The sequence below is a fragment of the Macrotis lagotis genome, chromosome 8 (assembly GCF_037893015.1).
Source record: "Macrotis lagotis isolate mMagLag1 chromosome 8, bilby.v1.9.chrom.fasta, whole genome shotgun sequence".
NCBI classification, from domain to species: domain Eukaryota; kingdom Metazoa; phylum Chordata; class Mammalia; order Peramelemorphia; family Peramelidae; genus Macrotis; species Macrotis lagotis.
The window spans coordinates 34,713-62,712 of NC_133665.1; the positions used below are offsets into that span (position 1 = coordinate 34,713).

Here is a 28,000-nt window from a genome sequence, read left to right on the forward strand (position 1 = left end):
CCAAGAGGGTCATTTCCTCCTCAAAGAGCAGCTCCTTCCCAGATCAAGCTGGCAGAAGCAGCATACAAGCACCTGGCCAAGGAAATGAGAAGACACAACAGCTCTGGAAAGTTCTTCCCAAGTCTTGGTTGGGTATGAGGCACTGTCTTAGCACTCTCCCTCCCTGCACAGAGAGGTTTCCAGGGGAAAAGGAGGAGCAGGGGTCAGGATTCCAAGATCTTTTTTGACCCAACGTTTATTATACTTTTACAACATATTTTTGGTTTAGAAACTGCTTATGATTAAATTATTTTTCCAACATTAACTCAAAAGCACGTAAAATAAAACGAACCTACTCACTATGTAAACAACCAGCAGCTGTGGCCCTTATCTTGGTGTGGACGGGGGAAAAAAGGGACAACATGGGCAGCATGAAGTTCAGGCGCTTTTATTACTGCTGGGGACTGGACACTGGCTCCCTTGCTCTCATCCCACACAAGCCACCGGCCCGCTGTACCCCACCCCAAACTACAACAGAAATGGTGCAGGCTCAAGGCCCTGATTTCCCTGTTGGTAATTCACTCTCAACCTCCCAAATGAAAATCGTTTTTATTTTATCGCTTTTGTTTTGTATTTTTTGCAACAGAAACCCCCTGTCCAGAGTCTGACTGCAGCTTAACTGTTCGGACTGAGGAATGGAGCAGGCCCTGGGTGCCCCTGGTCCCTCTCAGGCAAGCACCTCCCTCCCCTGGGGACCAAGGTCTGGCCAGCTTGCTCCATGGCCAGCCAATGCTGCTTATCCATACAGGTCATCGTCATTGTCTTCCGTGTACACGTTTCCACCTGTGCCTCCTCCACTGCCCTGGCTGGGACCAGCCCCACCTTGGTTCCCTGAGGGGAATCTGTAGGTCAAAAAGTGTCATTAGGACCTAGACAGATGCAGCCTCCTTCTTCCCACCCCAGGAGGTTATCAAATCGAACATGCTCATTGATAAATGGGGTGTACCCTCTCAGGGAGCATAAGATCACACAGAGAGGGAGAATCAGAACCCAGATGTGGGACCTGGGAAAGTTCTCTGACCCCAGGGCCAAGTTCCTTCTACCACCCCTTTTTTTCTCTGCCCCAGCACAACAATTCCCAAACAGAAAGATGTCATCCTATTTCCCCTTTAGCTGGTTAAAATTCCCTACTTCCTCCCAATGATCCAGAATATCTACAAGTCTCCCCAATCTCCCCTTCTGCCATCTTAAGTTTCACTCATAAGTCTCATACCTGAAGCTGCCAAAGCCCCGGCTCTGCTGAAGGGTCTGGGCAAACATCTCATATTTCCGGATATCATTGTCACTGACTGAGCGGCGGGCAAAGCGCATGGCCTCCTCAAAGTGGTCCCTGCGGATCTCAGGGACTGGGTCATCTTCTTCTACCTCCTGCAATACAGAAAGAGTTAAGTGGGGGCTAAAGGGTATTAGGGGCTTGCCGAACTGGTTCTCCCTCCCCCCCACCTCCTTCAAGGAGCTCAGGGCAACTGGCACCTCATACTTGGAACAAGACAAAGGTTCAGGCACCAGGTGGGCACTGACAGACCAGCCCTGCAGTCTTCTCAGTTCCAGAGTCCAGCTTTACTGTACATAAGCATAGTTTGAAGAGTAAATGGAGCATTCAGCACCATCCCTAAAGTTGTCATCAAAGACGCCCAAACACCCTATAGCAATCCATTTCAGGATCTAAGAGATGGTCAAAAAAACTCCTTGATAATAGATTTTATTTTCAGCTTGAATCACAACTTGGCCGGCTACATGATCTTCATGATTCTGGTGCCTACTTTGCCAAGAACGTCCCAATATTTGTACTGAAACTAATTCCCTTCATTCCTGATGAGGAAACTTTCTCTTCCCAAGGTAATTTGGCAAAGCTCTAAAGTTTTACAAAATTGTTTAGGACACTGAAAGGTGATGACTCCTCATACATAAAACTACCCCTCAAAAATCTCACTACTGACAGTACAGAGGACTGACAAAAATAACTACTCCAAGGTAGAAGACGACAATGTACTCAGAGAATACAGGGGAGGAAGCAATCACTTCCTCTGTTGGGGTATTGCCTAGAGGAACTGTTATCTGAGCAGTGACTTGAAAGCAGGATGAAATTGAAAAATGACAGTGTGTTTTGGTTACAAGCCAGTAGGACAGATAATGCAAATCAAAGGATATTAAAGCTGGAAAGAACTTTAGGAAACAAACAGTATAAGATAAAGTCAGGAAAATAACTGAATCTACATTATGGAGAACTTTAAATAACAGGCCAAAAGATGACCTTTGGCAATGATGTAAAGGATAGAATAGAGATGGGAGAAGACTCAAGTCTGAAAAACCAAATTAACAACTATTTCAACTATCTAGGTCATCACAGAGATTAAAGCAGGGTGGTTATAGAGGAAGAAAAAAAAGAGGGGATGGATTCAAGAGATATCACTAAAGGCCCAAGATGACCTGGCACTTAACTGCACTGCAAATTGGAGATGAAGGAGAAAGAAGAGACAAGGTTTTGAGGTGGTTGACTGGGGATGGGGCCGAGGAAGGTAAGTTCTTCGGTTCTGGTCACACTGAGCTCACTTGAAAGACATGTTACAATGGAGCTCAGGATTAAAGATACAAATGTAGGCATTGACTAAATAAAAGTGATAAATGAAATTAAACTGAATAGCTAAAATAGCCAAGGGACAGAAAAGCAAAGGAGAACCCTGATTCAGAAGAGGAGAAAAATGGGTTAACAAAGACAGCCAAAAAGCAGTTTTATGCAAGAAGTGGAGAAATATCATTGAGTGAATGTTCAATCATTAAGTTCGACATCAAGATGAAGGAAAATGCAGAGGTAAAAAAAGTCACTGTGTCTGATGATAACTGATAGCCTTTTAAAAAGACTTTTAGTAAAAGCACTGGCAAGGGTTGAGGAATAAGTGAATAATAAAACTATAGCAATAGCATAAGGTCTTATTTCTGGAAGTTTGGCAGAAAAGTAAAACAAAAGCATATAAAGGCAAAGACTTTTTTCTTTTTTAAAGATTAGTATTCTTTTAGGAGGGATGGGAATTCAGGGAAGCCTAGAAGAATTTGCAAGAAATGATGCTGAGCGAGATGAGCAGAACCAGAAGAACACTGTCCACCCTAACAGCAGCAACATGGGGGGTGATGGACTGGCTCATTCCATCAGTGCAACAATCAGGGACAATTTTGGGCTACCTGCAATGGAGAATATCATCTGTAACCAGAGAAAGAATTGTGGAGTTTCAACAAAGACCAAAGACTATTACCTTCAATTTGGGGGGGGGGGGGGGGACCATTTTCTTATTATGTAATTTTGCTATCTCTTATACTTTATTTTTTTCTTCCTTAAAGATATGATTTCTCTCTCATCACATTCAACTGAGATCAATGTATACCATGGAAACAATGTAAAGACTAACAGAATGTCTTGTATGGGGGGGAAGCAAAAATGGGAGGGAAATTGTAAAACTCAAAATAAATAAAATCTGTCCTAAAAAAAAAAATCAGTACTCTTATAGGGTAGTCAAGTGGAGAAATTAATGGAAGGTAAAAGAAACAGGAGGTAATGAGATCAGCTATTTGATATAATGAAACAAAAGAAATGTATGAAAACTTGAGGCTTTTGGTAGAGGATTAAGAGAGCTCCTTGGGGCAAAAGTCCTGTATCTGAAAGCTTTGCCAGTGTCTTGCAAACCAGCTATTTTCTGAAATCAAGGGCATAGTTACTGGGTAAGTATTCCCAAAAGTGTGGCTAGATGGGAAAGCAAGTTGAGATAAAGGACTTACCATGGCTGAGGGGTTTGTCTGCCTTTCTCGTTCTCGTCGAATTTCACTCTCAATGGACTCACGGATAGCCAGCTTGCAAGCACGCTGGCAAATCTCTGTCAGGTCAGCCCCAGAGAAGCCATTAGTCATCTTGGCCAGGAACTCTAAGTCTACATCCTGTCAGAAGTAAGAAAGCAAATTCAGTACAGAAGACCTAAAGTCCCCAAAAGGTCTTCTCTAATGATCATTCCAAGAAGTCACAAAGAACACTCCAAATATGACCTACATTTGGGGGGGGGGGGGGGGAAGAGTAAAAACAATCCAGGAGGACCACTTTTTCAGCACATCAAACTACTGTTCGAAAGAAACATGGTTGTCAGTTTTTCCCTACAATCCCTCTACTCACCTTGGCAACAGGTGACTTTCTCAGGTTGGCCTTAAGAATTGCAACACGTGACTTCTCATCAGGCAGGGGTATATAGATGAGCTGATCCAAGCGGCCAGGTCGAAGAATTGCAGGGTCAATAATATCAGGTCGGTTGGTGGCACCAATAATGAACACATTTTTCTTTGTGGACATACCATCCATCTCTGTCAGAATCTGGTTGATGACTCTGTCAGCAGCACCCCCACCATCTCCAATGTTCCCACCACGAGCCTTAGCGATTGAATCCAGTTCATCAAAGAACAGAACACAGGGGGCAGCTTGGCGGGCCTTCAAAGAGGAATTAGGTGAAGAGATATGAACATTTGCAACAGGCATCATTTCCCCCAAAGGGCTCTTTCATTCCCATATCAAATGATTTTAATTAGACAATGCTGAAATGGTTTCATAATTCAATCCAAATATTAGCTCCTACCTATTGTTAGTTTGGAAATCCGTAGGTTAAGAGACATGATCCAATAAATACCTTGTCAAATATCTCACGGACATTGGCCTCAGATTCGCCAAACCACATAGTCAGAAGTTCAGGTCCCTTAATGGAGATGAAGTTTGCCTGGCATTCATTGGCGATAGCTTTGGCCAATAGGGTTTTCCCACATCCAGGGGGCCCATAGAACAGGACTCCCTTGGAAGGTGTCATACCGAACTTGAGGAATTTGTCTGGGTGCTCCACAGGGTACTAAATGAAAAGAGAGCTCAAGTCACCCTTCTAGTATGAATGAATATCATCAACATCATCTCCCCTTCTGGGAATAGGAAAACCAAGACACACACACACACATACACACACACATACACACAGTTTTTTTCAAGACACCAGTCTCTCATATCCATAAGCCCAGGTTCCATTCCACACACCCAAAAGCAGTCTCATCTGCTATAACAATCCCTTGGGAAGCAGGTACCAGAAGACTGATTTATCATTCTACAACACTGAAATAGTTCTAAGTTTCAAGATCCCCTCACCTGAACAAGTTCTTGAAGCTCCCGCTTGACATCCTCCAAACCACCAATGTCCTCCCAGGTCACCTGTGGAACCTCCACAACAGTCTCCCGAAGTGCAGATGGATTGCTCTGGCTCAGGGCCCACTAGTACAGGAGAAAAAAAGCTGGAATAAGACTAGAATAAGACAGGAGAAAGAAAGAAGTAGGAGTTATGAGCGAGGTACCCTTACCCGGAAGTCATCCATGGTGACAGCCAGGGAGTTCATGACTTCAGCATCAATAGTCTCATCTTCCAGGTCAATGAGGTCCATCTTCTTTCGAATAGCCTGCAGGGCTGCCTCTGAACAGAGTGCTGCCAGATCAGCACCTACATGTCCATGGGTCTCATTGGCCACCTATGGGTAGAAGGTCATCTGATTTAGAGCTTAGCTCCAGACCTGGGGGGATCACTCTTCCTCACTGTGCAGCTAAGGTGTGAAGAGAAGGCTGGGCACACTCCATACAAGGACTCCTAGAATATCTTGCTCAATTCCCTCTCCCCATAAACTCTTTCCACTGTGAGGTGATGCCTCAGTCTTCTCTTCTCAGGATCCATCATTACAAGATTTGCCTTCAGAATTTCAACTGTTCTATTTGCAAACTCAAATCGCCCATTCAGAAACAGTTGACATGTGCCAGAGCCAGGCACCCAATGACTGGCTCTTGACATACACGTCAACATTAATCTATTTCAGAGTTAACCTCAAAATCATTTTTCTTCTCCAACAGTCCAAAGTTCAGGTGACTGACTATACATCTGCCTCAGTAAGAGTTCCCCTTCAACAACCTAGAGTTCTATTCCATATAGTCTCTGGGGCTCAAACTTTCCCCTCATTCCTGATCTCCCTACTTAGCCATAACCAGCCCCTTAACTCTAACCTGTTCTAGGTCTACATCGTCTGCCAGCTTCATGTTCTTGGTATGGATCTGCAGAATCTCCAAGCGTCCTGTGGCATCAGGAATTCCAATATCTACCTCCCTGTCAAAACGACCTGTGGGAATGCAAGAATACACCCAACTCAACCCAGGACCCTGGCCACATGTGCCTGCTCCCTCATCAATGGAAATGTGCCTTTTGTAAAAAGGAGAACAACTTCTACTATTGCATGATCCAGAGAAAGCTCAAACCCTGCTATTGTTGAGAGAGAGGGGATAGAAGGGGAAGGAGAAGAAAAAGATGGGGAAATGAAATCTCAAAAGCAATGGCAGGAACATGTTACTCCCCAGTCCAATATGCTGTATCTTAAGATGATATATGTGATCCTATGACTTCATAGAGAAGAGTTTTCATCAAAAAAGCCAAGGAGCCATTACCAAACCGTCTAAGAGCTGGGTCAATGCTGTTAGGTCTGTTGGTTGCTGCCATCACAATCACATGAGCCCTCTGCTTCAAACCATCCATGAGAGTCAGGAGCTGTGACACGATTCGACGTTCTACCTCCCCATGGGTCTGTCAAAGCACAAGATCTCTGGAGTAATGGGCAAGCTTGTATCCCAATTCCCCTCATTTAGGGCCTCTCACCCTTAAAGGAATCCATACCTTTTCTCTCTTGGGAGCAATGGCATCCAGTTCATCAATGAAAATGATGGCAGGAGCATTCTTTTCTGCCTCTTCAAAAGCCTTCCGCAGATTGCTCTCTGACTCACCAGCCAACTTGCTCATAATTTCAGGACCTCAAGAGATACACAGATAAAGCTGATTTTTTCTCCCCAAAGAGAGGAAGCCATAAGGGTTACTCCCTATCTCTGCTCAGACTCTTACAACTAAAGCTCTCCATACACCTCTGACAGATCCTGACCTGGGAAAACAGCCAAGATCATGAAGGAAAAGTCTGGTTTTCCCTGCCATGAAAATGAGATTATGAGGATGTTGCTAAGAACACATTAAAGGAGACAAGCTGGTCAGAACGACCACCTGAGAATCAGATGCAGTAGTCACTCCTCACTTCAAGGTTACTTTTCCTATGACCCCCTTTCCTTTTTCCTCAGGGAATGCAGGACCCCAATAAACCATGGATTTTTCTTGGTCTCCCTTACCTTACTCAGGTAACTTTTAGGAAAAGAGCCTTCTCTCCTTCTAAAGCATCAATTTAGCATTCCCATATAAATTAGGGTGGATGATGAAATAACTCTAATCTACCTGTTACCCCCAAACTGATACATATCCCCATACTTTCTGAATTCTAATAGAAGACAGTTCTGGAGACAAGGTCACATACAAAACAAGAGCCCTGTGACATATGCCTTTAACCCACCAAAACCATTTCCTCCCTGATCAGGTGTATATTTGAATTCACCACTCCCAAGGCAAATATCCTGCACCGCCTTTGAAAACCAGTGGTTCTCACTTTTGTCTTAGACTTAACTAAATTGAGGGGAAAGAGCCAGGAGAGAAGGGGGGGGGGGGGGGGGAGAACCTGTGTACACAAATGTAAAGGAACAGCTAGAAATCAACAGTAAGAATCAAATCCAACTCACCTCAGAAAGAATTAAGTAACTCACCATTGATCAGAAAGAAAAATGCTCCAGTCTCATTTGCCACAGCTCGAGCAATCAGGGTCTTCCCTGTTCCAGGAGGCCCATAGAGCAGGATGCCCCGAGGAGGCTAAGAACCGGCACAAAGTAGATTAGAAATTAAGCTAGTACCCACACTGATACTCTTCCCTCCTGAACTATCTATTTTCAGGAACATAAGCAGAGGTTAAACTTGGGGATGGGATAAAAAGTTTCAACCTGGAAAAAAGAATGAGTCCTTAAGTACCAAAAGTAACAGTATGATTCACTATTCAGTCCAGAGAAGTGAGCTGTTCACAGTGAAGTCACTGAATGGGAGAAAACACACGTAAAAAAATATAAAAAAAATTCTGGGGCACAAGCACATATCTCAGGGGGTTCAGGAGTTAAGAAACCTTAAAAGGTAAAACAGAATTCTTAGGCAAACTCTATTTAGATTCCACAAGTTAGAAAGGAACCAAAAGGTGACCTGGTCCTTAAACTTCAGGCAAGAAACTAGATCATGAAGGACAAATAGTCTTAAGAAGTCTCTAGAGATGCAGATTCCCTAACCTCCATCACTGTCCATTCTAGTGCTCACTATATCCTCATCCAACCATCTGAGCCAAGCCCATTTTAAAAATTCAGAGTAAGAGTGGAGAAGAACTTGGAGGTCATCTGATATTATCATCAATTTAAGAAATCCAAGACCCAGAGAGGCAACTTTGACTTGCCCATCACCTAATTCTTCCCCTGCCATTAAATGAGACACAAGAGTGATGGCTTAATACTTTTATACAAACCATTTATGTACCACAGTACAGTCACTATTTTGAGCAAGCAATCACTGCCGAGTTACCTACTTCATGGCAAGGCAGTGTGCTATGTCACTGTAAGGAGTATAGAATAAAATACAGTTCCTTTACTCAAGGAGTTTTTAATCTGGTAATTTCAACCTTTTTCTTCTTCAGGTTAAACATCAACATTACCTAAACCAATTTTCCCATTCCTGTACTTTTCTTTGACCCTTTTCTCTAAATCTTTTCCAGTCCCTTCATAAATCGTCTAAAATAATCTCACTTGGATATGGCATTCGAATTAGGTCACTACTTCACCATATTCCTTATAGGTCAATAGTAGCTTGTGATCTGAACTCAAAGATTAATTGATTTCTGCCTTCTGAAAAACTAGGGAAATCAGGCTAGTCCCAGAATGGAGGATTCCTAGGAGTATATGCAACCAAGTCATTATTAAAATCACTGCAGACTATTCCTCAAGATAAATCTTCCCAAGATATCACTCATTATACTCCTATAGTAACATCAAGGTATTGCTAACTATTTTCTACTCTCCCTTTACTTTCCATTCTCCTTTCACAAAATTTAACTTTAAAAGCTCTCTCCCCAATTTCTTCCTGGGCAGGGTCCTTTCTGAAACCAAAGGTCAAATACCTTTACACCAATGGCCTTGAAGAGGGCTGGATGTCTCAGTGGAAGCTCCACCATTTCCTTTATCTGAGCCAACTGTTTCCGGCAACCACCAATGTCATCATACCCCACTTCATTGAGGGATTCCTCTTCATCCTAGGTTAAAGAAAGCATGTGTGGATGTGTGTATATGTATGTTTATAGAGAGAGGGGAGAGAAGGAGGGAGAGAGACTAAAGACTCAACTTTATCCATAGTCAGAATTCGAGGATATATATTATTTCAGGGAGGAAAAAAAAAGGTCTTGAGAAAAACAGATTTCCACAAAGCATTCTGGTCCTGTATCTCAGAGATCCAAGAAAAATTCCTTCCAGAAAGGTTTCTAACACACTACTTTTACTGGCTAATGAAAATAACTCTACTAGAGGTCCAAAAGTCAAGAACCAGGAGACTAAAAGCCCCACGAGTTACGAAAGCTCTATCTGTTCCCAGACATTTCTTCCAAAATTACCCCTGCCCAAATGAATTCAGTACAAGGAACCATCAACCCCAAAGGTTACATTCTGTTGATTCTTGGTCCACACCTAAAAACCTTAATTTTTTTAAAGAAAACTAGAGAGATAGGACCAGGTACAGCTATCCTAATCTTAAGGAGGCAACTGAGCTCTCCACTCCCTCTAGTTGCTGCCATATCACCCCCAACATTTAGACATTCTACTCATGAAAATTCTCTATTCAGCATACTCCATATCAAACTATATCACACACCTCACGTTTGATGGGCTCCCCTTCACAATGGATCACTGTATCTGGAGCAACAATGCAGTAAGGGCTGGGATCAGTTTCCACTACTTTGAATTCTACAGCACGCATTCCACCACGGACCAGGAAGATATCACCTGACAATTCATTGTAGGATTTAGTTATGAGAGGTAAAAATAGTACTGATAATAAGCAAGAAAAGACTAAGTGTGAATTCAACCACTAACACTGATACCCAGAAGTCTAAAAGCACGTGTATTCCCATGTCCTGACGCTTGGCCAAGGGACGGGAACATTAATCTGGACATTTGCCACTTGGATACCGTGTATGGAAAAGTCTTTTCAATAATCACCACCCTTTACCACAAGTGATTAAGAGTCTGGAGATCAAACTAAACAAGGAAAAAGGGTCAAAATTAGAGTTTCACATAATGGAGGCAAGAGAAGCCATGTACTTTCTAGGACTAAGTATTGGGCAAACTGAACAAAACCTTACCCAAGAATGGTGTTCAGGGTCACCAGGAACCCAACTACCACCAAGGCCTAGCCTGGCCTCAGAGAAATAAAAGAGATAGTATTCTCTCCTAGATACAAGCTATACCTATGTGAGTCAGGAAGATGGGTGGGAGAAGTTAGAGGGGGAGGTCAGGTTTTAAGCATTTTCTAGAGATCAGGAATACCTGCATCAAGTAACCCCACCCATAATCAATACAATGCTACAAAAATGAATTCCCTAATAGTTTATTTCCCCAAGCCCTTAAAAATTACCTTTCCGGATGGGTCGATAAGCTTCCAGAAAGTATGGCTTAAGGTACACCTCAAAGAGATTGCCGGTGATGCCTTCCACTGTGTCATCAATGGGCAACACATGGATACGTTTGCCGTACTTCACATCTGGGCACGGCTGGATGCTGAGGACAACAAGCAGACTCCACATTACCCACCACACTGCAGCCCCAAGCACTGGGTGTCGGAAAGGGCCTGGTACAGAGAGCTGACGGCAAGTGAAAGAGAAAAGGCAGGGACGGCTTTAGGTGAAGAGAGGCAGGAGAGAAAGATGGGAGGGAGGACAGGAGAAAACGCAGGAGCTGAAGTAAGACATCACACAGCCCAGGGCCCTGGACTCCAAAGGGGAGAGAGGAATGCCACAAGTTCCAGATGGGGACCCAGGGAAGAAAAAGGACTCTTACTACTACTATTATTCGAGGAAAGCAATATAAGGAAAAGGAAAAAGCAGGCAGCTAGGTGGCACAGTGGATAGAGCACCAGTCCTGAAGTCAGGTGGACCCAAGTTCAAATCTGTCTTCAGACACTTAATAATTACCTACTTGTGTGACCCTGAGCAAGTCACTTAACCCCACAGCCTTGCAAAAACCAAAAGAAAAAAAAAAAGAAGAAAGGAAGAACAGCTCTTCAAAGGCAAATTTTCAATCTTCCCACCCCTTCTGGTAACCTTGGTGTTGCATGACCTCAATCAACAGGGTAATTTGGGCCAGGAGCGAAGTGTAAAATGAAAGAAACACCAGCTAAACTTGAGAGAAATAGTTCTGATACCAGTCTTTCTACACAGGAACGTAAATTTATCTCCACTCTATGTGTGTGTCTCAGAACAATGTCTAAAGGGATCTTTTTAGCCCTAGTCTCCTAAGAAAAAGGTTACATGAGATTCAGACAGGAGAATATAACTAAACACAGTCAAGATGAGAGTTACAGACAGAAGGAACTCAGAAAGAGAAAGCAAAGGAAGGTTACCAGAGACCACTCATCCAGGACCAGAACTACTTGAAGCACTTCCCTGTGATAAGCTAATTTTCTTAACTGACTTTCCTGGGGGCTTTTTTTTTTCCATCATCATAAGATCCTGAAAATTCTTGGCTAACATACTTCCCCTTGGTTTACTATCACCCAGCACAAGAACACGATGTTCAGTACAAGCAGAGGCAGAAGAAATATTGCAAGAAAAACTATTAGTCTGACTGGGTCCCTAAGCAAGAAAATTACAAAATCCTAGCTTTCTATGAAACAGTGAGAAATTCAACTTGAAACCAAGGTGAAGAAGTCAATCTCATACCCTTCTTAGTAGAAAAAGTAGTTGCTGAGACCTTGGGATACCCGAGTCTTTCCCAGGAACATACCTGAGCCCTGAAGGGAAGTTCCAGTCTCTCTTCCAAGGTAAGGAGGAATGGTTATGATATGACAAGTGCTGCCTACCCAGTCCCACCCCACTGTCCAGGTCTCTTTCAGGTCTCCCTCATCAAGGGTCAAGGATCCCCACATACCTGATGACATCCCCCAGACGCACCCGCAGGTTGTTGCGGACAACTCTGTTCATGCGAATCTTCTCATCTGAGCAGGTATCATCAGAAAGTACAATGCATACAGCTTCCCGTCTCTTCTTGCCTTTAAGCAATACTGTGTCACCTCGGAAGAGCTGCAATTCATCCATCTTGGCCTAGAACAGCACAAGGGTCACTGGGCAGTAGGGGGCAGCCCCAGTCATTAAGCAATAATCCCACTGAACCAGCAGTCCACCTCCTCAATACCTACTCTTCCTATTAAGGGTTAAAGTATATCTAAATAGAATAGACTAGCAATATAAATTTACCTGAGATAGGGACACCACACTGTTATCTTCATTAATAGCTTCATCAACAATTAACCGATTGGGGCGGTTCTTCTGCTTGAGAATGGCTGTTGACAAGTCATCTGCTTTTGAACTGGGAAAGGGAAATCACATTAGACTCCCAAGGCCATATCACTATTACCCAAGGTCAGTGGTTTTCAAAGTGTGGTCTCAGGACCCTGGAGGTCCCTGAGGAAACTTCCCTTGCCAGGGAAAATTTAAGGACAAAATTATTTTCACAATATGCAAAGTTTTAATTACTAATACTTTAAGGGCAGCTAGGTGGCCAAGTGAACAGAATGCCGACCCTGGAGTCAGGAGGACCTGACTTCAAATCTGGCCTCAGACACTTAATTACCTAGCCTTGTGACCTTGGGCAAGTCACTAAACCCCACTGCCTTGCAAAACAAAAAAACAAAAAAATGTCTAATACGTAAATGCTGATAGCTATAATTCACATAAACAAAAGCTCTTTAGGATCCTGAATAATATATCCCAAGTATTCAGTAAATTTACTGCTGAAATAGTCAAATGTTTCTGCCTTAAAGGCAGAAAAGGAACATAGGAAACCTAGACAGGGGTTCTGGAGAAGTGAATACATATTTCATATTACAAGCACAAAGAAGAAAAATAGTTTTATGTCTATCCTTAAAGATTAATCATGGTACCCTGTCAGCTGTACATGTACTCATTCATACAACACTGTTTAAACCACCACTGTATAAGAGGTAAGCTCTTCAAGGTTTCAGAGGCCAGGTTAGTAGGGCATGGTATAATAAACCAATGATTATGGACTTCAGTTGGAAAATTTCTTTAAATTTCTACATTTTTGAGGAGAGAACATATTATCTGTTATAGAGCACCACACTTGGAATCAGAAAGACTGGGTTTGAATCCTGCCTTTGACAGTAAGCTGTGTGACCTTGGGGTAAGTCACATAACCTCTCTGACCCCAGTTTCCTCATGAGGAAAATTATGTCATTGAGGCTTTTTATGTCAAAAGGCTTTTGAGGTCCCTTTCAGTTCATCAGGAACCTCTGTTCCTAACAAAAAAGTATCAATTTCCACCAGATCTCAGAAAGGCCGCAAGCTACTTTCAGACTTCTAGACTCCATTTTAAGCCTTCCCCTAATGGCTTCTATCCACAACTGTAATAACTAACCCAAAGACTAAATGTTGCTAGCAAATTTGTGAAAAATAAACAATAGAATGAATTAAGTCTAAGGTTTACAGAAAAAAAGTTCACATTGGAATCAAAAAAACCATCTTGGAATTCACCAAAATAGTACTAACCAAAGAAGCTTCACAGTAGTTAAGTCTTTATATACAGCTTAATGGAGTTAAGTCAAATGTCATGTAGTTGAAACCAAGAAATGTACAAAAAATGAGCAAGTGTTCCTTTTCATTTAGGCTGAAAAATCAAGGCTCTTAAGGATAAGCTAGGCATTCATTCTACATAGTTTGTAAAGATTCTAATAAGAACTCTGAGGGTTGATTTGAAAGATATATTGTGGACATTCAGAACTTGGATATACATTTTTTGAAACTTAAATACATTTTTAAATGTTTTAAATTTTAAAATAAATGTCTTATTCCTCTCCTTAAATTGATAAAAAAAAAAAAAGAACTCTGAGGGCATCTACTCCAGTTCCAATCACTTAATTTGGATAGCATTTTGGAAAAGTTTAATTAATTTCTTTTTGATGGTGACCTAGAAAGAGGTGAAAACTAGTGATAATCTGAAATCCAACAGGTGAAAAAAAAAGTCCTTTGCATCTTATTTTTTTTTTAGATCCTAGGAATGAGATGGGATCAATGTTCTCAGATTTCTCTCCCCTACCACCACCCCTTTTCAAAAAAATCTGTAAAGCTTCTGTAATATCAACCATACCAAACACAGGACTTGCCACAAACACCCAACACTACCATTTTCATCAGGGGAAAAACCCACCTATACAATGAATGAGAGGATGCTTTAAACCCAGAGAAGAGAATGATGATCATGATAAAAGGTCAGCATGCCTATTGCCAAGGCTGACTTAAGTGCCAGTTTAGAGCAGTGAAAGCTCAGCAGGCAATGAGCCCATTAGGGCCCTCTTCCCCAGCCTGCCCCTCCCACAAACAGAAGTGAACTGTCTCTAAGGTACAACCATCTTGTTGCCTTACTCATCAATTGTTGAATAAAAGGTTAGAAGGAATGAACCCAAACAAATAAAAAAAAACCATTAGTGGAGGTTTATGCTACCAATAATCCCAGTACAAGACTAGCTTCCCCAAGGGCAAACTGCATCTTCCTCAGAATGGAAGAAAATTAGCTTAACTCTTTAGAACATGGGATCCTAGGTTATTATGGTCATCTCATCCAAATCCTTTTTACAGATGTGCAATCTAAAGCCTGGAGAAGCTAAATGACTTGCCAAAAGTTACACAAGTAGTAACAGAGGTAAGATTTGAATTCATATCCTCTGATCCTAGGGCCAATGCTGTTCTACAATGCTGTGTCAACTTCCACTTGCCTCATCTTGACTCAGATACTAACTAGTGTGATCCTGGGTCTATAACTCTGGGCTCTATGACTTCAGAAGACCAAAAGAACCCTGAGATACAATCCTCAAATATGTGGAAGATTCTGAACAGTAACAAAATTTAAAAATCCAAAGTTTAAAAAAAAATCACTAAGTCTTTTAGTATTATAAAGAAAATACTGTGGGGGTAGTCTTACAAAGGTTATTTAGGAAATAATTGTTAAGAGTGATTAAGCACTACTAAATTATACCTTACTTCACGAGAGAAAAGGCAAATAATAGAAAAACTACAGTAAAACATAGGGAGTTAATAGATAGTGCTGGACGAGTCAGTAATGTACAAACTTAAATTCTGAACCATTTCTTAATGGATAAAACGAGGGTAATAAGTGTCTCCCATTGTTAGGGTTGTAGTGAGAATCAAATCAGATGCACTTCTGATGCAGCGTTTATCAGTGGCACACTCTGTGCTAGTGAGTGATACACAAAAAAACACACTGCAAACCTTCAAGGACTATAGAAATGTTAGCTTGTATTAAAAATAGTTCCAAATGCTGGAATACTCTGAAAGCAGTGAAGGGCAGAGAAGGAAAATACTGGGAGTTTATCACTTATTTTAAACTTTTAACATTCCAAGCTTTGGGCTAAAAATGGGTTGGAGATGTCCTGAGAGGAGCCCTTTTGGGTTTCCCACACTCCAGCTCGGGGGTGGCCTTCCCTGGGCACTCGCACCAACAAAGCTGGCAGTGCCAGGAGGTCCCAACCTCAAAGACGCCAACACAGCGCCGAATGCTTCTGAATCTAAAGACTACACACGGGCAAGGTGGGGGAGACGGAGAAAGAAGTCGCCTAGGCAGCTCCGAGAGCCCAGCACTGGGAAGTAGACCATTTAAAGGGGCCAGCCGAGGCCCCACCCCAATCGGCTTTCTCCGCCCCCAGCAAAGCAGCAAACCTTCGGGTCCCGGGCACAGGAAGTAATTTTAACACCAAAACGCCAACCGCCTGGGCGGCGTGGGTACCCCCCGCAACGTTTGCCGAGGCGGCGCGTCCGGCTCCACGCCGCCCGCCCCAAGCGGCTTCGTTTCCCAAAACTCTCCCGAGGTGCGGCCCGAGAGCCGCAGGCCTCACGTGGGCCGCCCTCCCTGGGCGGCAGCACCGGGCCCGGCGTCGGCCTAGACACAGGCCGGGGCGCCGAAGGTACCCGCCCCCGGCCGAGTAAAGCCGCGGCTCCCGCGCACGCCGCCCCCTCCTCCCCCCGAGACCGAGCGCGGGCAGGGCAGGTATCCTAGGCCCAACGCTCTTCGCTGGCGGCCGCGGCGGCCCGAGGGCCGGACTAGGCCCCTTTCCCCACCCCCTGCTCCCGCGGGAGATGCCGGGGCCTGCATGACACAGCAGTATCGGGACCTGGCCCGGGCCCGGGGCTCCCGGCGCCGCGTGCCCGCCGCGTCGGGCTCGAGGACGCGCAGCGGAGAGAGGCGGCCCGCCTGGTCTGCGGCCCGGCCCTGGCGCCAAGCGCGGCCGGCTCGGCCGGCCGCCGGCCCGAGGCCCGGAGCCCGTGCGCGTCCCCGCGGGGGGAGGGGACCGGCGGGGAAGACACTCACTCGGCTCCCGAGGCCATGGCGCGCGCCTGTCTCCCGGCCGGCGGCGCGCGGGTAACGGCTACGAAGGGCTGGTGGCAGGCTGCTGGGCCCGGCGGGGCTCGGCTCTCCCGGGCAGACGGTGGCGGTTCCTCCGGGTGGGCACCCTCTCGCTCTTCCTACGGAGGCGGCGGTGAGGAAGGCGGTGGGGAGGCCTCCGGCTTCGGGAGAAGGAAGCGCTGGCGACTACAGCTGCGGCTGCGAGCGCTTCAGGGAGACTGAGCCGAGAAGAGCCGAATCATCGGAAGGGGAGAAGCACGCGGCACAGCCAATCGGCGTCCGCGCTGCCGGCCCCCTCCCTCCCCTCCTTTCCTCTCCCCGGCAACCCGTTACGGTCGGCCAATTAGAAAATTTCCTCGTAGTCCGCGCCCGCCCCTGAGGTGCAACACGCCTGGTAACGCAATGTTCATTGGCTACGTCGTTACGCTTCCTCGGCGGACTAGGAAACGCAGCCAATGAATAGGAAAGACGACGTCAGATGGACAGGCGAGAGGAGGGAACTCGCTTTCTCTGAAGTGGACTCTCCCACTTGGCTCCAGTTCATTGGCTCCGAGGGTTAGAGCTCCAGGGTTCTCCGGCCGACTTTAGCACAATGCCCTGGGTCCTCTAGCTTCCCTATTCCGGTCTTCGGCCCACACTTTAAATAACTCCTGATTATCTATCATTCTAACCGCCTTCATTTTTTTCTGCAAAATTTCCAATCACCAGTGAACATAGTATTCTAATCTTCAATCTCATCATTCCAGTCCGATTTTGCCCCAAATCTTGTCACTACAGGCTTCACGTTGACCTTATTGCTATAGGACGTCACCCAGAAATCCGTGTACCTTTTAACCCTTACGTCATTCAAAGCCTGCCTCAGTCCCCGACTCCCCTGCTCTGCCTTGGACTCCAGAACCCCCACCCTACCTCACCTCACCCTTCCCCGTGCATTTTCCTATGGCATTATTTAGGTCAATGTCTCACTCCCCAGCCCAGCTATTAGAGAGAAGGAGATCCAAAGACTACGTATCCCAGCATCACACCACATGCCCTTATCCCTCCACAACACTGCATGCTGGGACTTGGAGTCCTTGGCCCAAGATTCAATTACCTTTGAACCTAGACCCTAAAATCTTGCTTCTGTCCCAAGAATGGGAGAGGAGAGGTACCCCATCTGAAGAATTACTGCTCTCCCATTTCACCACCTGAAATTTTCTACACTTTCCATTCTCTGTCAGTTTTATTCCCTCATTCGGAATCTATTCTCTCAGGAAATCCCTGACCCACCCTTGCTTTCTGTTCTAGAACTGAAAAGTTCTAGATGTCTCAGCCCTGTTTATAGGAAAGTGTGGTCTAATGGAAAGGATGCTATATATTTAGAGTCTGGGATGTAGATACAGAATTTTACCAGCTTTGTAGTCATACACTCTCAAAGAGGTTGAGTTTCTTGTCCAGTAAAGGAGATAATCCACCATCTGCCTCAAAGGTGCTGAAGTAAGTGCTTTGCAAATCTCTAGGCATTTTGAAAATGTAAACTATTACTGGTCATTGAGTTTCCTTGTATTCTGCTTCACATCTTCTCCAGTAGATTGGTGGTCTCTTAAGGTCTAGCTCAGGGCTCAAGACAAGAGACAGGTCAAAGGTCCAAAAACAAAGCTTCAAACTGTTTTCAGATACTAAAGAATCGAAAGGAATACTCATGACCTCCTAAAGCATCATTGACTCCTCCTTCAGGTCACTGAGCCTCCCTTAGTAAAGCCCAAATTCTTGTCTTGTACATAGATAATTTATCCTGGATAGTTTGTTTATACATCGTTATCTGCTTGTCATCTAGGGACTAGTATCTCCAACACACATCACAGCAGCGGAGGCTCATAGTTTTCACTTAAATGTTTATTTATTGACTGATCACCATCAAAATACACAAATGCTGAAAGGTGTTATGGCTCTAGAGCTAAGTGAAGAAAGAAGTCAAGTAAGTCTCCAATCCCAAAAGACTCCCTTGAGGAGGGGACTGTCTTCCTAGTATCATCAGGTGTCACCTCAGATAAAGGCTGTGGCCCAGCGTCCAGAGACCAGCACTCCCTGAACTTCTATGCCAAAGACAAATCTGGGCCCACAGACCAATGGAAAAAAAGGAAGAGTAGGTTCTAAAAAGTACAGTGGTAGGAAGAATGACACCTAGATGGATGGGAAGGGCACAGAGTAATCCATGACTGATGATGTTTGTCCTTTGTTCTTGAAGAAGTCCACGACATCAGAGAGGTGATACCATGACAGGCATATGAATTGGATTTGAGTGAGGGGGTGCTGTGCTGAGTCACCAGCCTCACTAACTCCTCCAGAGCCATCTGGGTCCAGTGCTCAGATATGAATAGGGATGACTGGGGATGGCTTTGGATGCCAGAGTTAAGTGACTCGCCCAAGGTCACACAGCTAGTATGTGTCTGAGACTGGACTCAAATTCTTCCCCTGACCCATCCTTCCCTGCATGTGATTTTCCTCAGTCTTACAGAAGTCCCAGCCCTAGGCTCAACCAATCCTTTAAGCCAAACTAGAAAAGAGGACTAAATGTTATTCTGTCTTTGGGTCAAATCTGTTGAGAGTAAGATTTACTCAATGCTCACATCCTCCTGTCTTTCCTCTACTATAATAGTTCTTTGTGCATTTTCAAGGATGTTTTCCTAATGACTTGCCTTCTCCTGCATAATCCTTCTTTTCATGTCTTAATTGTTTTAAACCTGTCAAGTATCCACAACCTCAGTCAAAATACACTCCTTTTATCTATGCAGAGAGAAATACAGTTCTTATGGGTGGGTTGATTGATTGATTTATGAGCATCATTACCTCATAATCTCATCACATCTACAGCCTCTGCAAAGTACAACCCCCCCATTATCCCTTAGGAATACAATTCTCAAGAGCCATAAGCATCATCAAATTATAAACAATTTATACCACACTCTCTTTCCAAGTACCCCCTATAGAAATACAATCCTCATGAGCTAAAGTATTGTCACATACAGCAAAAAATCACTTCATGATCCATTTATCCACACATTGTCTATCCCACAAGAAATAAAACCTAAACCTAAAGGCCTAAACAGAGAAGATCCCTGGGAAGCCAGGATTGAATGACACTAAAGGGACATGGGCCTCTGCAGTGTTTTCCGGAGCTCTTGAAAGAAGGACTCCTGCTCAGTGATGCGAATCTGATTCCTACAGGACTCTAAGTACTGGGGGAGAAGACTAGAGAGAGGGAAAGGAGCATAAGACAGAAGCAAGGGTAAGACAGTCCCCTCTGGGTCCACCCTCAGCCGCCCACCTGTTTGCCCTCAGTCTCACCCCTCAGAGTCATCCTGTTGATGGTCACCCTCAGCCTCCAGCCTCTGATAGATTGCAATGGCCTCCTCCCTTCGCTCTAGCCTCCAAAGGATATGCATTAAATGTAAGGAAGCATTTCGGTCACCTGCATCATCCAAATCTTCATTAGCTTTAAAGGAATCTCTACAGATAACTCCCCCCATTACATAGCACAAAATCCTACAATAGATGGTAGAGAAGCATACTCTACAGGCAAACTGGCAAAAAAGGAACATAGCCATGACACATATATATTTGTGATCACTTGCAACATACACTTTGGCAGGGGCAGCTAGGTAGCACAATGGATAGAGCACCAGCCCTGGAGTCAGGAGTACCTGAGTTCAAATCCGGCCACAGACAATAATTACCTAGCTGTGTGGCCTTGGGCAAGCCACTTAACCCCATTTGCCTTGCAAAGACAAAACACCTAAAAAAAAAAAACACAACATACACCTTGGCACAGTACACATACCTGCATAGACAAACTTATTTCATATGCCAGCATACATACTTGTTCATGCATAAATTTCACAGTTGGGTACGATTGTACATTCCTCCTAATATACAAACATACATGTACCTACATGAAGCCTTCAAGCCACCCATCCATACCTGGGCAAACCTGTACACCAAGGAGGAAATCCTGTAGAGCCCGGGCTTCCTGGCCTTCTGCTACCCATTCCAGCCCCCGGCTAATTAGTGTCACTGCTTTCAACCTCTGAAGAATCTTCATAGGTAGGTAGATCTCTGGAGGGAGCTCATCTTCACTGCTGGAGATAATCTCTACCCTCTCCCCCCACACCCCAAGTTAGCAACCTGTGTCACAGTCAGAAAGTTCCCAGGATAGCCCAACATCCATACCCTAGCTCTCCAGAGTCCCATGTTCCTCATTCATCTATGTGTGCCCAAACTAGCAAACCCTTCTTTAGAGGACATCCCAGACCCTCTATAAGTATCAGAATTTCCCTCGGAGAGGTGGTGGGAACCAGAGATTGGAGCTCACCTCCACTCAAACTTTGGTCTACATCTCTACTTGCACCTTGATCTACAACTCTGTCCATAGGCTGCACTCGGAAGACTAATTCAAGACACCTAAAAGGGATGAGATAATGTGGCTTTTGTCATGTATTCTTGTAGCAGTTCAGTAAAGACTGGTTGATCTCTTCTCATGATTTTTTAATTGAAGGAAATGATAATTTTCAATTAGAGAGTAATGAAAATAAGGATGTAATTTCCCCACCCCCAAGTTTATAGGCCTGCTGAAATCTATCCATGTTCGCAGATTCAGGTCCCCTGCTCTCCTTAGGTAGCTTAAGGGAGCAGACCTTTCTACTTAAGAGTCCTAAGAATCCTATGTTAATAAAAAGTCCTTCTCCCCACACTTCACTATATTCTCCCCTCACCTGGTAAACTCCTCCAGGGCTTTCCTCCGAGCCCCCAGCCCAGAATGGGCCTGACCCTGAAGCAGGTGGGCAGCTGAGGACCACAACAGGCAGGACAGATGCTCTGAGGGGTTTTCAGAGAGAAGTGGGAGTGGGGATAGAGCAGGCCTGAGGCTAGGCCTCCCTTGACCCAGCCACAGTTTCTGGGGGACCAAAAGGGATATCCGGCTAAGCAGCTCTTCACATACAGTCAATGAATCTTGGAATCTGCTCACAGTGATCAGTGCTGCTGCTGTCTCCAAGAAGACCTCGGGTACACGAGGAGCTTGAGAACCACCATACAGGAATACAGAACGCTGCATGCCCTGAAGAGACACCCATTACCACCATGACTCTTCTTTGCTCTCATCCCTACTCTCTTCTGACCCAGGCGTTGTGGACTGAGGAATAAAGGTCTAGAGTTGATGATGCCCAGCTTTTCTCAACATTACCCTCTAGGAAGCTTTCCCAAATTCTGCCCAGCTCTGCCTTCAAACAGCACATAGTGGAGCTTAAAAGGTGTTTATTGATTCGTATCCCCAGACCTTTGCCCAGTGCCTCACAGGAAGTAGGCCACTTCAAGAGATGAAGATGGAGCTATTCTGTTCTAGCCCAGATAGAGCACCAGCTTCTCCCCCACACACCTGGAACACAGAACCATCCAACAGCAAGGCCAACAGGTCCAGGTACTGCTCAGCAGCTTCCTCATTCCTGAAGATCCAGAGCATGGATGACCATTCCTTCCCAGGCAGGAATGAGCCCCACAACCCAGTGATTGCTGTTATTCAATACATGGCTTTTTCAGGACTCTAACTCCCCTTCTTTTTCCCCAAGACATCACTTCTGATTCACTGCCCTACACTGTGAAAGGAAGGCTCCCACTCTGTTTCTTGAGATTTAAGTTGGATGGTTAGCAAGAAAAACAAAGGTCAGGGAGTAGGGAGAAGAGAGAAGGAAATGAACATTAAGCGCCTGCAGTGTGCAAGACACTAAGCTAAGTGGTAATAAATACTGTATGGGAGGTAGGTGCTAGTGTTGTTATTTCCATTTTACAGATGAGGAAACTGAGGCAGAAGAGGTGGAGTAACTTGCCCAAAGTCACTCCAAGGACCTTGTCACTTCCTGGCTCTACTAGCTGAACTGGCCCTGGTCAGAGCAAGGGAGGTAGAAAGATCTCTCCTTTTCTGTTCCTGACTGTGTAAAAAGCACACTGAGATATGAGTGGATGTCTGTAGTTTAGAAACCCTGAAGGGGGCAGACTCTCATAAAATAAAAATCTCTAGATGGCAGGCAGTTGCCCCATTTCTCCAACTTGCTTTTTGACCTTGAACAAATCACCTTTTCTTGTTTCTGTTTCCCCACTTGCAAAACAAGGGTGTTGGAGCAGACCCCTCTAGATTCCCAAGCACAGCAACCCCGTGACTGTTGCTTCACAAAGGCACGCTCATTCATTCTAGCTCTGCTTTTAGTCTTTTAACTGGAGAAAGGGAGAGGGAAGGAGACACACCAATACCTGCCTGTCTGGAGACACCTGCTTGCAAGAAGGTGCCTGGCATAGCTCTGGGTCCCACAGTAAAGGGAAGAGGCAGGGCTTGGTGGAGTGATCAGAAGCTCTACCCCAACAGGGAACAAAGGTGGCCTGGAGGTGGGAGGGATACTCAAAGCCTGCAAGAAATAGTGGATGGTAGAAAAAGGCCAGAACGTGCCTACCCTTGTAATCTGTCTGCTCCCTGCCAACCCTCTATTCCTACTGAAGTCCTACCTTCCTCACCAGCCAAATACCCATGCCCAGACCCCTTGCCCAGTCTGTCTGACCAGGGCAGATGAAGAAAGACTGACCAGATCCAGGCACCAGCCTGAACCCCCAAGTCCACATGTTCACCTCTACTAGTAACTTTAAGCAGTCCAGTTCAGCAGTGATATGGCCAAGTTGTCGATAGAGTCGGGCAGCCTCCAGGAGAGGGGGCCCTTGGCCTGGGTCTGCCTTGAGAGCCTCAAGAAGATGCAGCAGTGCCCTCTGTGGATGACCCTGGAACAGAGGAGAAAGTCGGAAAAAGACATGAAAACAACAGGACCCTAGGTCACTCACTAAATCCCCTTTTTCAAGAATTCTAGCCCACACAGAAAGCCTTCCTACACCTAAGCATATGGGTGCCTACAGAATCTCAGCAGAGGCCACCTCATCCTCCCAAACCTGAACAAGGATCCCTCTCCACAACATACCCAACATGAGGTCATCCAGCTTTAGTTTGAACACTTCTAGTGGTGGGGGACTAATTACCTCCTGAGGTAGCCCATCTCACTTTTTAGATCACATAATTTTGTGATTTTTTTTTCCCCTTCTATTCAATCCTAAATCTGCTTCTGCAAATTCCACCAGGTATTTTTAACTCTGCCTTCTAGAAGACACAGAACAACTCTATTTCCACTTCCAAATGACAACTCTTCAATATCTGTAGTCAGCCGTCAAATCACACTTAAGTCCTCTCCCCCCCCACCCAAGTTATCCATGTTCAGATCTACCTCCCTAGCTACCCTCCATCCTCTGGATATTTCCAATTTATCAGTGTCCTTCCTACAATGTAGCCCTCAGAAATGCCCAAGCTGCCCCAGGCCTAGCCCCCTGCACCTATCACCAGGGTCTAATGCTGGCATCTATTCTTTATTCAATGTCACGTCACAGTGTTGAGTTGTACTGAGCCAACAATTCAATAAACATTTATTAAATGCCTAGTATGTGTATTGCAATATGCTGGGTGCTATGGACCAACAAAATAAGAGTCTCTGCTGGGATGGAATTTATATTCTTTTAGGTAGGATACAATTATATGCAGGTGGTTCAGTGGCTTGAGACCTGGGTCTGAGTTCAGGAAGACTCTACCTGTTGAAGCCTGGGTAAGGCACCTGACCTCTGCCTCAGTTTCTTCAGCAGTAAATGGAGGAAAACACTACCACCTACCTCACAGGGTAGAACTAGAAGTTTTTATTTAACAATATTTTTTAAAATTAATCTATACAGATAAGTACAGAATATATAAGTAGTACTATAGTTTCCAGAGAGGGGCAGACACCAATAAATGGGGACAATCAGGGAAAGCCTCTGGTAGGAGGGGGCACCAGAGACATGGAGGTGGGGAAGCAGAAGCAGAAGTTGTATGTGGGAAGAACTAGAAGGTGGATTTACCTGCAAGTGAAAGTGCAGTAAGGGTCATAGGAAGACTGGAATATCCAAAACTGAAGGATCCTTTTCAAACCACTGTTCAGGTCTGTCTTTCACACCTTGTACTTATGGATGTAATTCTTTGGACCCAAGTATAAAACTTTATCTTTGCTAAATTTGGCTCTAACCTGTCAAGATTTTGTTTCCTCTTGACTATCCTTTTAATTTATCCTTTCTAGCTCTGTTTCATTTGCATATTTGATTATCAGTGTGTCCCCTGAATCCAAGTGACTGTGATAAAGAGCATAGAGCCAAGCACAGATTCTTAAACATCAAACTATTAATTATTCCTCTTGAGATCTGGCCATTCAATGAATTCTGAATTCACCTATCATCCACTATTATCTAGCCCATATCATTCCATCTTTTGCAAAACAAATACATAAGAGGCTGACAAATGCTTAAAAAAAATCTATATCTGTAGAATTACCCCATGTAGTAGGAAATGAGATTAATCTAACAACCCTGAGTACCCCCAAGAACCTGAGCATCCTCTCCCCTTGACTCAGGGCCTTTCCCAGTTTCCCATTACCATTTTCCGAAGGCAGGCTCCCAAAGCTGTGTAGACTAGGGCCAGTACTGGACGGGGACACAAGCTCAGTGCTGCTCTCTGCAGGCTGCTCAAGGCTAATGGCAAGTTCCCCACATGAAGTTCATGAAGACCTGGGAGGTATCGGGAGGGATATCTGTTGAAAGAAGCCACAGCTGGGAACAGGAGGTTGGCCTGAACCCTGGGGAGTCCAAGGGAGATTAGAATGATACTCACAAATGAAGAAATTCCAAAAAGAAAGAGAAGGAAATGAAAAATGAAAAGAGACCAAGATCTTTCCCCCTCCCATTGACAACAAAAGTGAGGGGTATGCACTTAACAAAAGAAATGGGGTAAAAGGAGAATATGCAATCCATTTCCTTTTATGTCTTGATGCATAAATCTAGGTGCTCTGCTCACCTTGGTGGAATGCAGCAGTTCTAAGAAGAACATTCCTCAGATCTCTGGCATCCTGTAGAGTCATTGGTGCATCCAATTCTTCAAAAGGGGGGTCCCACACACTTAGTAGTGACAGCAGGTCCTCAGTAAGTCCAGTCCCACTCTCTTTGCACTTGTTTGGTGAGAAGCTAGGATCAGAGACCCCAAAAGGCACAGAAGTCCAGCCACCAACTCTCCTCTAAGGTATCCCCATTGAGGCATAGGGTGAATTAACCCAGCCCCAATTCAGCAAGAGCCCAGAGCTCTTACATCCCTGCCTCCCCAAATGTTAGCATCCCAGATTGAAGCAAGATAGACTCAAGAGGTCAACACAGTGGGGAGATGAGCAGAATGGGAAAAGGAAAATTGGGGGATGAGGCACATGACTGGGAAGAAGAGTCCTGGATAGATACTGCCTCGTCTTTCTCACCTGGTTACTCATCACAGTACACAAGAGGATAGCTAAGTCTCTAGGACGGTTATCTGTCAGCCAAAGGGCTCCCTGTAAGCCGACCAAACGGTGTAGTGGGGGTAGCATCTCAGAAGGTATGAAGGGGCTTTGAAAGATGGCCTTCCAGAGGTCCTCTGACGGTGGCAGCGGCACTCCCTGGGCATTCAGCACTATAGTGCCATCAGTGGTTAGAGAAGACACTTAGAGCAGCCAACAAAAGCAGCAAAAATCTTCCCTCATGACCTCACCCCTTTTCTCCAAATAAGCCATGATTTTTGCTTCCCCACATTTCTCTCCAATCTGTCCCACAGAAGGGTCCACCCTTAAGAATGAGGAGCACTGAAGCTGGTCTACTAATAGAAGGTTCTTGTTCCATAGACTTCTTTCAACTGAGGAGAAGGGACTGAGAGTCTTGCCAAGGTTTAAGGAGAGGTCATTGTGAAGTATGTGTGTCAGGGAGCTGGGATATTCCAGATAAGGAAAAGGTTGGTTGGTGATGGAGTGGCAGTCAGGATAGTGAGTCAATTGGGAAAAGAATCAGTGTTGAGCTCTCACCCCTTTCCAAGCCCCGTTTGATGTCCAGAGCATGATCCTTCATAAATTGCTGGGCCAGGCCAACTCCCAAGGTCAGGGTATTACCCAGGACAGTCAGCTCCAGTGGAAGGGCAGAAAGAGCTGAAGGGAGCCCTAAAGTCATACAATAGGAGTCACTCTCTCCCCCTGGACTTTCTTCTCTGTCTTTCCCTAAAGTGAAGAAACTCCCCCTTCCATTCAGAGAATTGCCATCACCTCCACTTAAAAGATCGAGGGTTCAAACTGAGGCCACTCTCTGAAAATCTGACTCCCTCCAAATGATCTATTCCTCAAATGAGAACCACAAAGCTTCAAGCCTTCTCCAGAGATGGAGAAACTAGGCTTCCTTATTCCACGTTCAAGAGGCAGTCCTTGAGCATCCCAGACTACAATCCCTCCTTCCTCAGGGGATGCCGTCCCCACTGGGCTCATACCCTGCAGCTTGTGGAGAAGCCCCCTGAGTCCCTCCAGGACGCGGTGCGCAGCCTGCAGCTGCTGGCGTCTTCCTGAGTCCTGAGCCGCCACCTGCTGACCGAGGGAAGTTGTCCCAAGGGTGCCCCCCCCCACCCCCGACCCCCACCGCCCTTGGCCCGGGCCTCAGGTTTCTCCGGGGAGGGCGGAGGAAGTGCATCTCGGCAGGGGACTCCCGGAACGGTTCCTCGGGGGCTCTCCGCGGCCCGCCGGGTCGGATGGAGACTTCCCGGCAGACCGCAGAACTCTAGGGGGAGGCGGCTGGGTGGGTGAAGGCTCCGGGGAAGTTGTGGTTGGAAGGGGGGATGCCCGTGGGTGGTGTCGCGCCGTGGCAGGGGGACTGTCGGGGTGCAAGGGAGGCCGTTGGGGGGAGCTTCTGGGGACTGCCCAGGCCAGGGCTATCCTAGGAACCCAACTTTACCCTCCACTGCCGCACCAGCGCATCGTTTTCTTCTCTCCACAGGCCCAGGCAGCCCGCAGGGGCCGGGACCGAGCCTGGGGACATGCTGCCGCGGCCACTGCCTGGGGGTTGCCTAGGACTCCTCCCCGGCCTCAGGTCCTGCCGGGAGGCGCGGACACCGCTCAGGGACAGCCACGACTCCACAGGCAGGGAGAACGCGCGGGAAGGAAGCTCGCACATGCGCAATCCCCACTCCGGAAGAGCGGGGGGGGGGGGCTCTCCCACCCACGCAGAAGTCAAAGTCGTAGCTGATAGGCCAATCAAGTAGAGTTCGCAGCTGTCATTGGCTCTTAAAGAAAGATCAAGGCCCGCGGGAAACTTAAGAACGGAATGGTGGGAATCCCTTCTCGAGGAAGAGGGTCTATTAAACTATTAAAATTTATTGTAGGGGATGGTGTTATCGAG

The 28,000-nt window shown here is 45.6% G+C and overlaps 2 protein-coding genes across 6 annotated transcripts; both read right to left on the minus strand.

Annotated features, from left to right (window-relative positions):
• Positions 1-217: 217 nt before the first annotated feature.
• On the minus strand, positions 218-16,929 carry VCP (valosin containing protein). 2 transcript variants are annotated; one of them, XM_074196124.1, is made up of 17 exons: positions 16,649-16,929; positions 12,505-12,616; positions 12,179-12,351; positions 10,668-10,810; positions 9,906-10,036; positions 9,163-9,294; positions 7,721-7,823; positions 6,759-6,892; positions 6,533-6,668; positions 6,098-6,210; positions 5,410-5,574; positions 5,201-5,323; positions 4,701-4,913; positions 4,196-4,504; positions 3,811-3,966; positions 1,253-1,407; positions 218-881 (listed from the first exon to the last, which is right to left on the minus strand). In XM_074196124.1, exons 1-17 carry the CDS (start codon positions 16,663-16,665, stop codon positions 776-778), a joined length of 2,421 nt encoding a protein of 806 aa, XP_074052225.1. In that variant the 5' UTR covers positions 16,666-16,929; the 3' UTR covers positions 218-775. The 2 variants fall into 2 exon arrangements, with proteins under 2 accessions (XP_074052225.1, XP_074052226.1); XM_074196125.1 differs by lacking the exon at positions 16,649-16,929 and adding an exon at positions 16,000-16,251.
• A 1,083-nt stretch (positions 16,930-18,012) lies between these two features.
• FANCG (FA complementation group G) lies at positions 18,013-28,000 on the minus strand. Of its 4 annotated transcripts, none has more exons than XM_074196127.1 (14): positions 27,557-27,998; positions 27,099-27,189; positions 26,647-26,778; positions 26,071-26,261; positions 25,623-25,773; positions 25,206-25,336; positions 23,336-23,482; positions 22,967-23,118; positions 22,098-22,164; positions 21,436-21,779; positions 21,036-21,124; positions 20,645-20,815; positions 20,012-20,135; positions 18,013-19,915 (listed from the first exon to the last, which is right to left on the minus strand). In XM_074196127.1, exons 1-14 carry the CDS (start codon positions 27,773-27,775, stop codon positions 19,807-19,809), a joined length of 2,118 nt encoding a protein of 705 aa, XP_074052228.1. In that variant the 5' UTR covers positions 27,776-27,998; the 3' UTR covers positions 18,013-19,806. The 4 variants fall into 4 exon arrangements, with proteins under 4 accessions (XP_074052228.1, XP_074052230.1, XP_074052229.1 ...); XM_074196129.1 differs by lacking the exon at positions 18,013-19,915 and adding an exon at positions 20,401-20,459 and having other exon boundaries at positions 20,104-20,135; positions 27,557-28,000; XM_074196128.1 differs by lacking the exon at positions 18,013-19,915 and having other exon boundaries at positions 20,108-20,459; positions 27,557-28,000.

Coding starts and splice junctions, on each gene's coding strand:
- FANCG (XM_074196127.1), bottom strand. CDS start 27,775: ATGTGCGAGCTTCCTTCCCGCGCGTTCTCCCTGCCTGTGGAGTCGTGG. Junction 23,483..25,205: donor GAGCCTGCCTTCGGAAAATG/GTAATGGGAAAC, acceptor CCTCTGTTCCAG/GGTCATCCACAGAGGGCACT. Junction 20,136..20,644: donor TGGTGTACAGGTTTGCCCAG/GTATGGATGGGT, acceptor TGGATGATGCAG/GTGACCGAAATGCTTCCTTA.
- VCP (XM_074196124.1), bottom strand. Junction 6,893..7,720: donor ATTTTTCTTTCTGATCAATG/GTGAGTTACTTA, acceptor GTATCTCTTGAG/GTCCTGAAATTATGAGCAAG. Junction 5,575..6,097: donor ACGATGTAGACCTAGAACAG/GTTAGAGTTAAG, acceptor TTCTACCCATAG/GTGGCCAATGAGACCCATGG.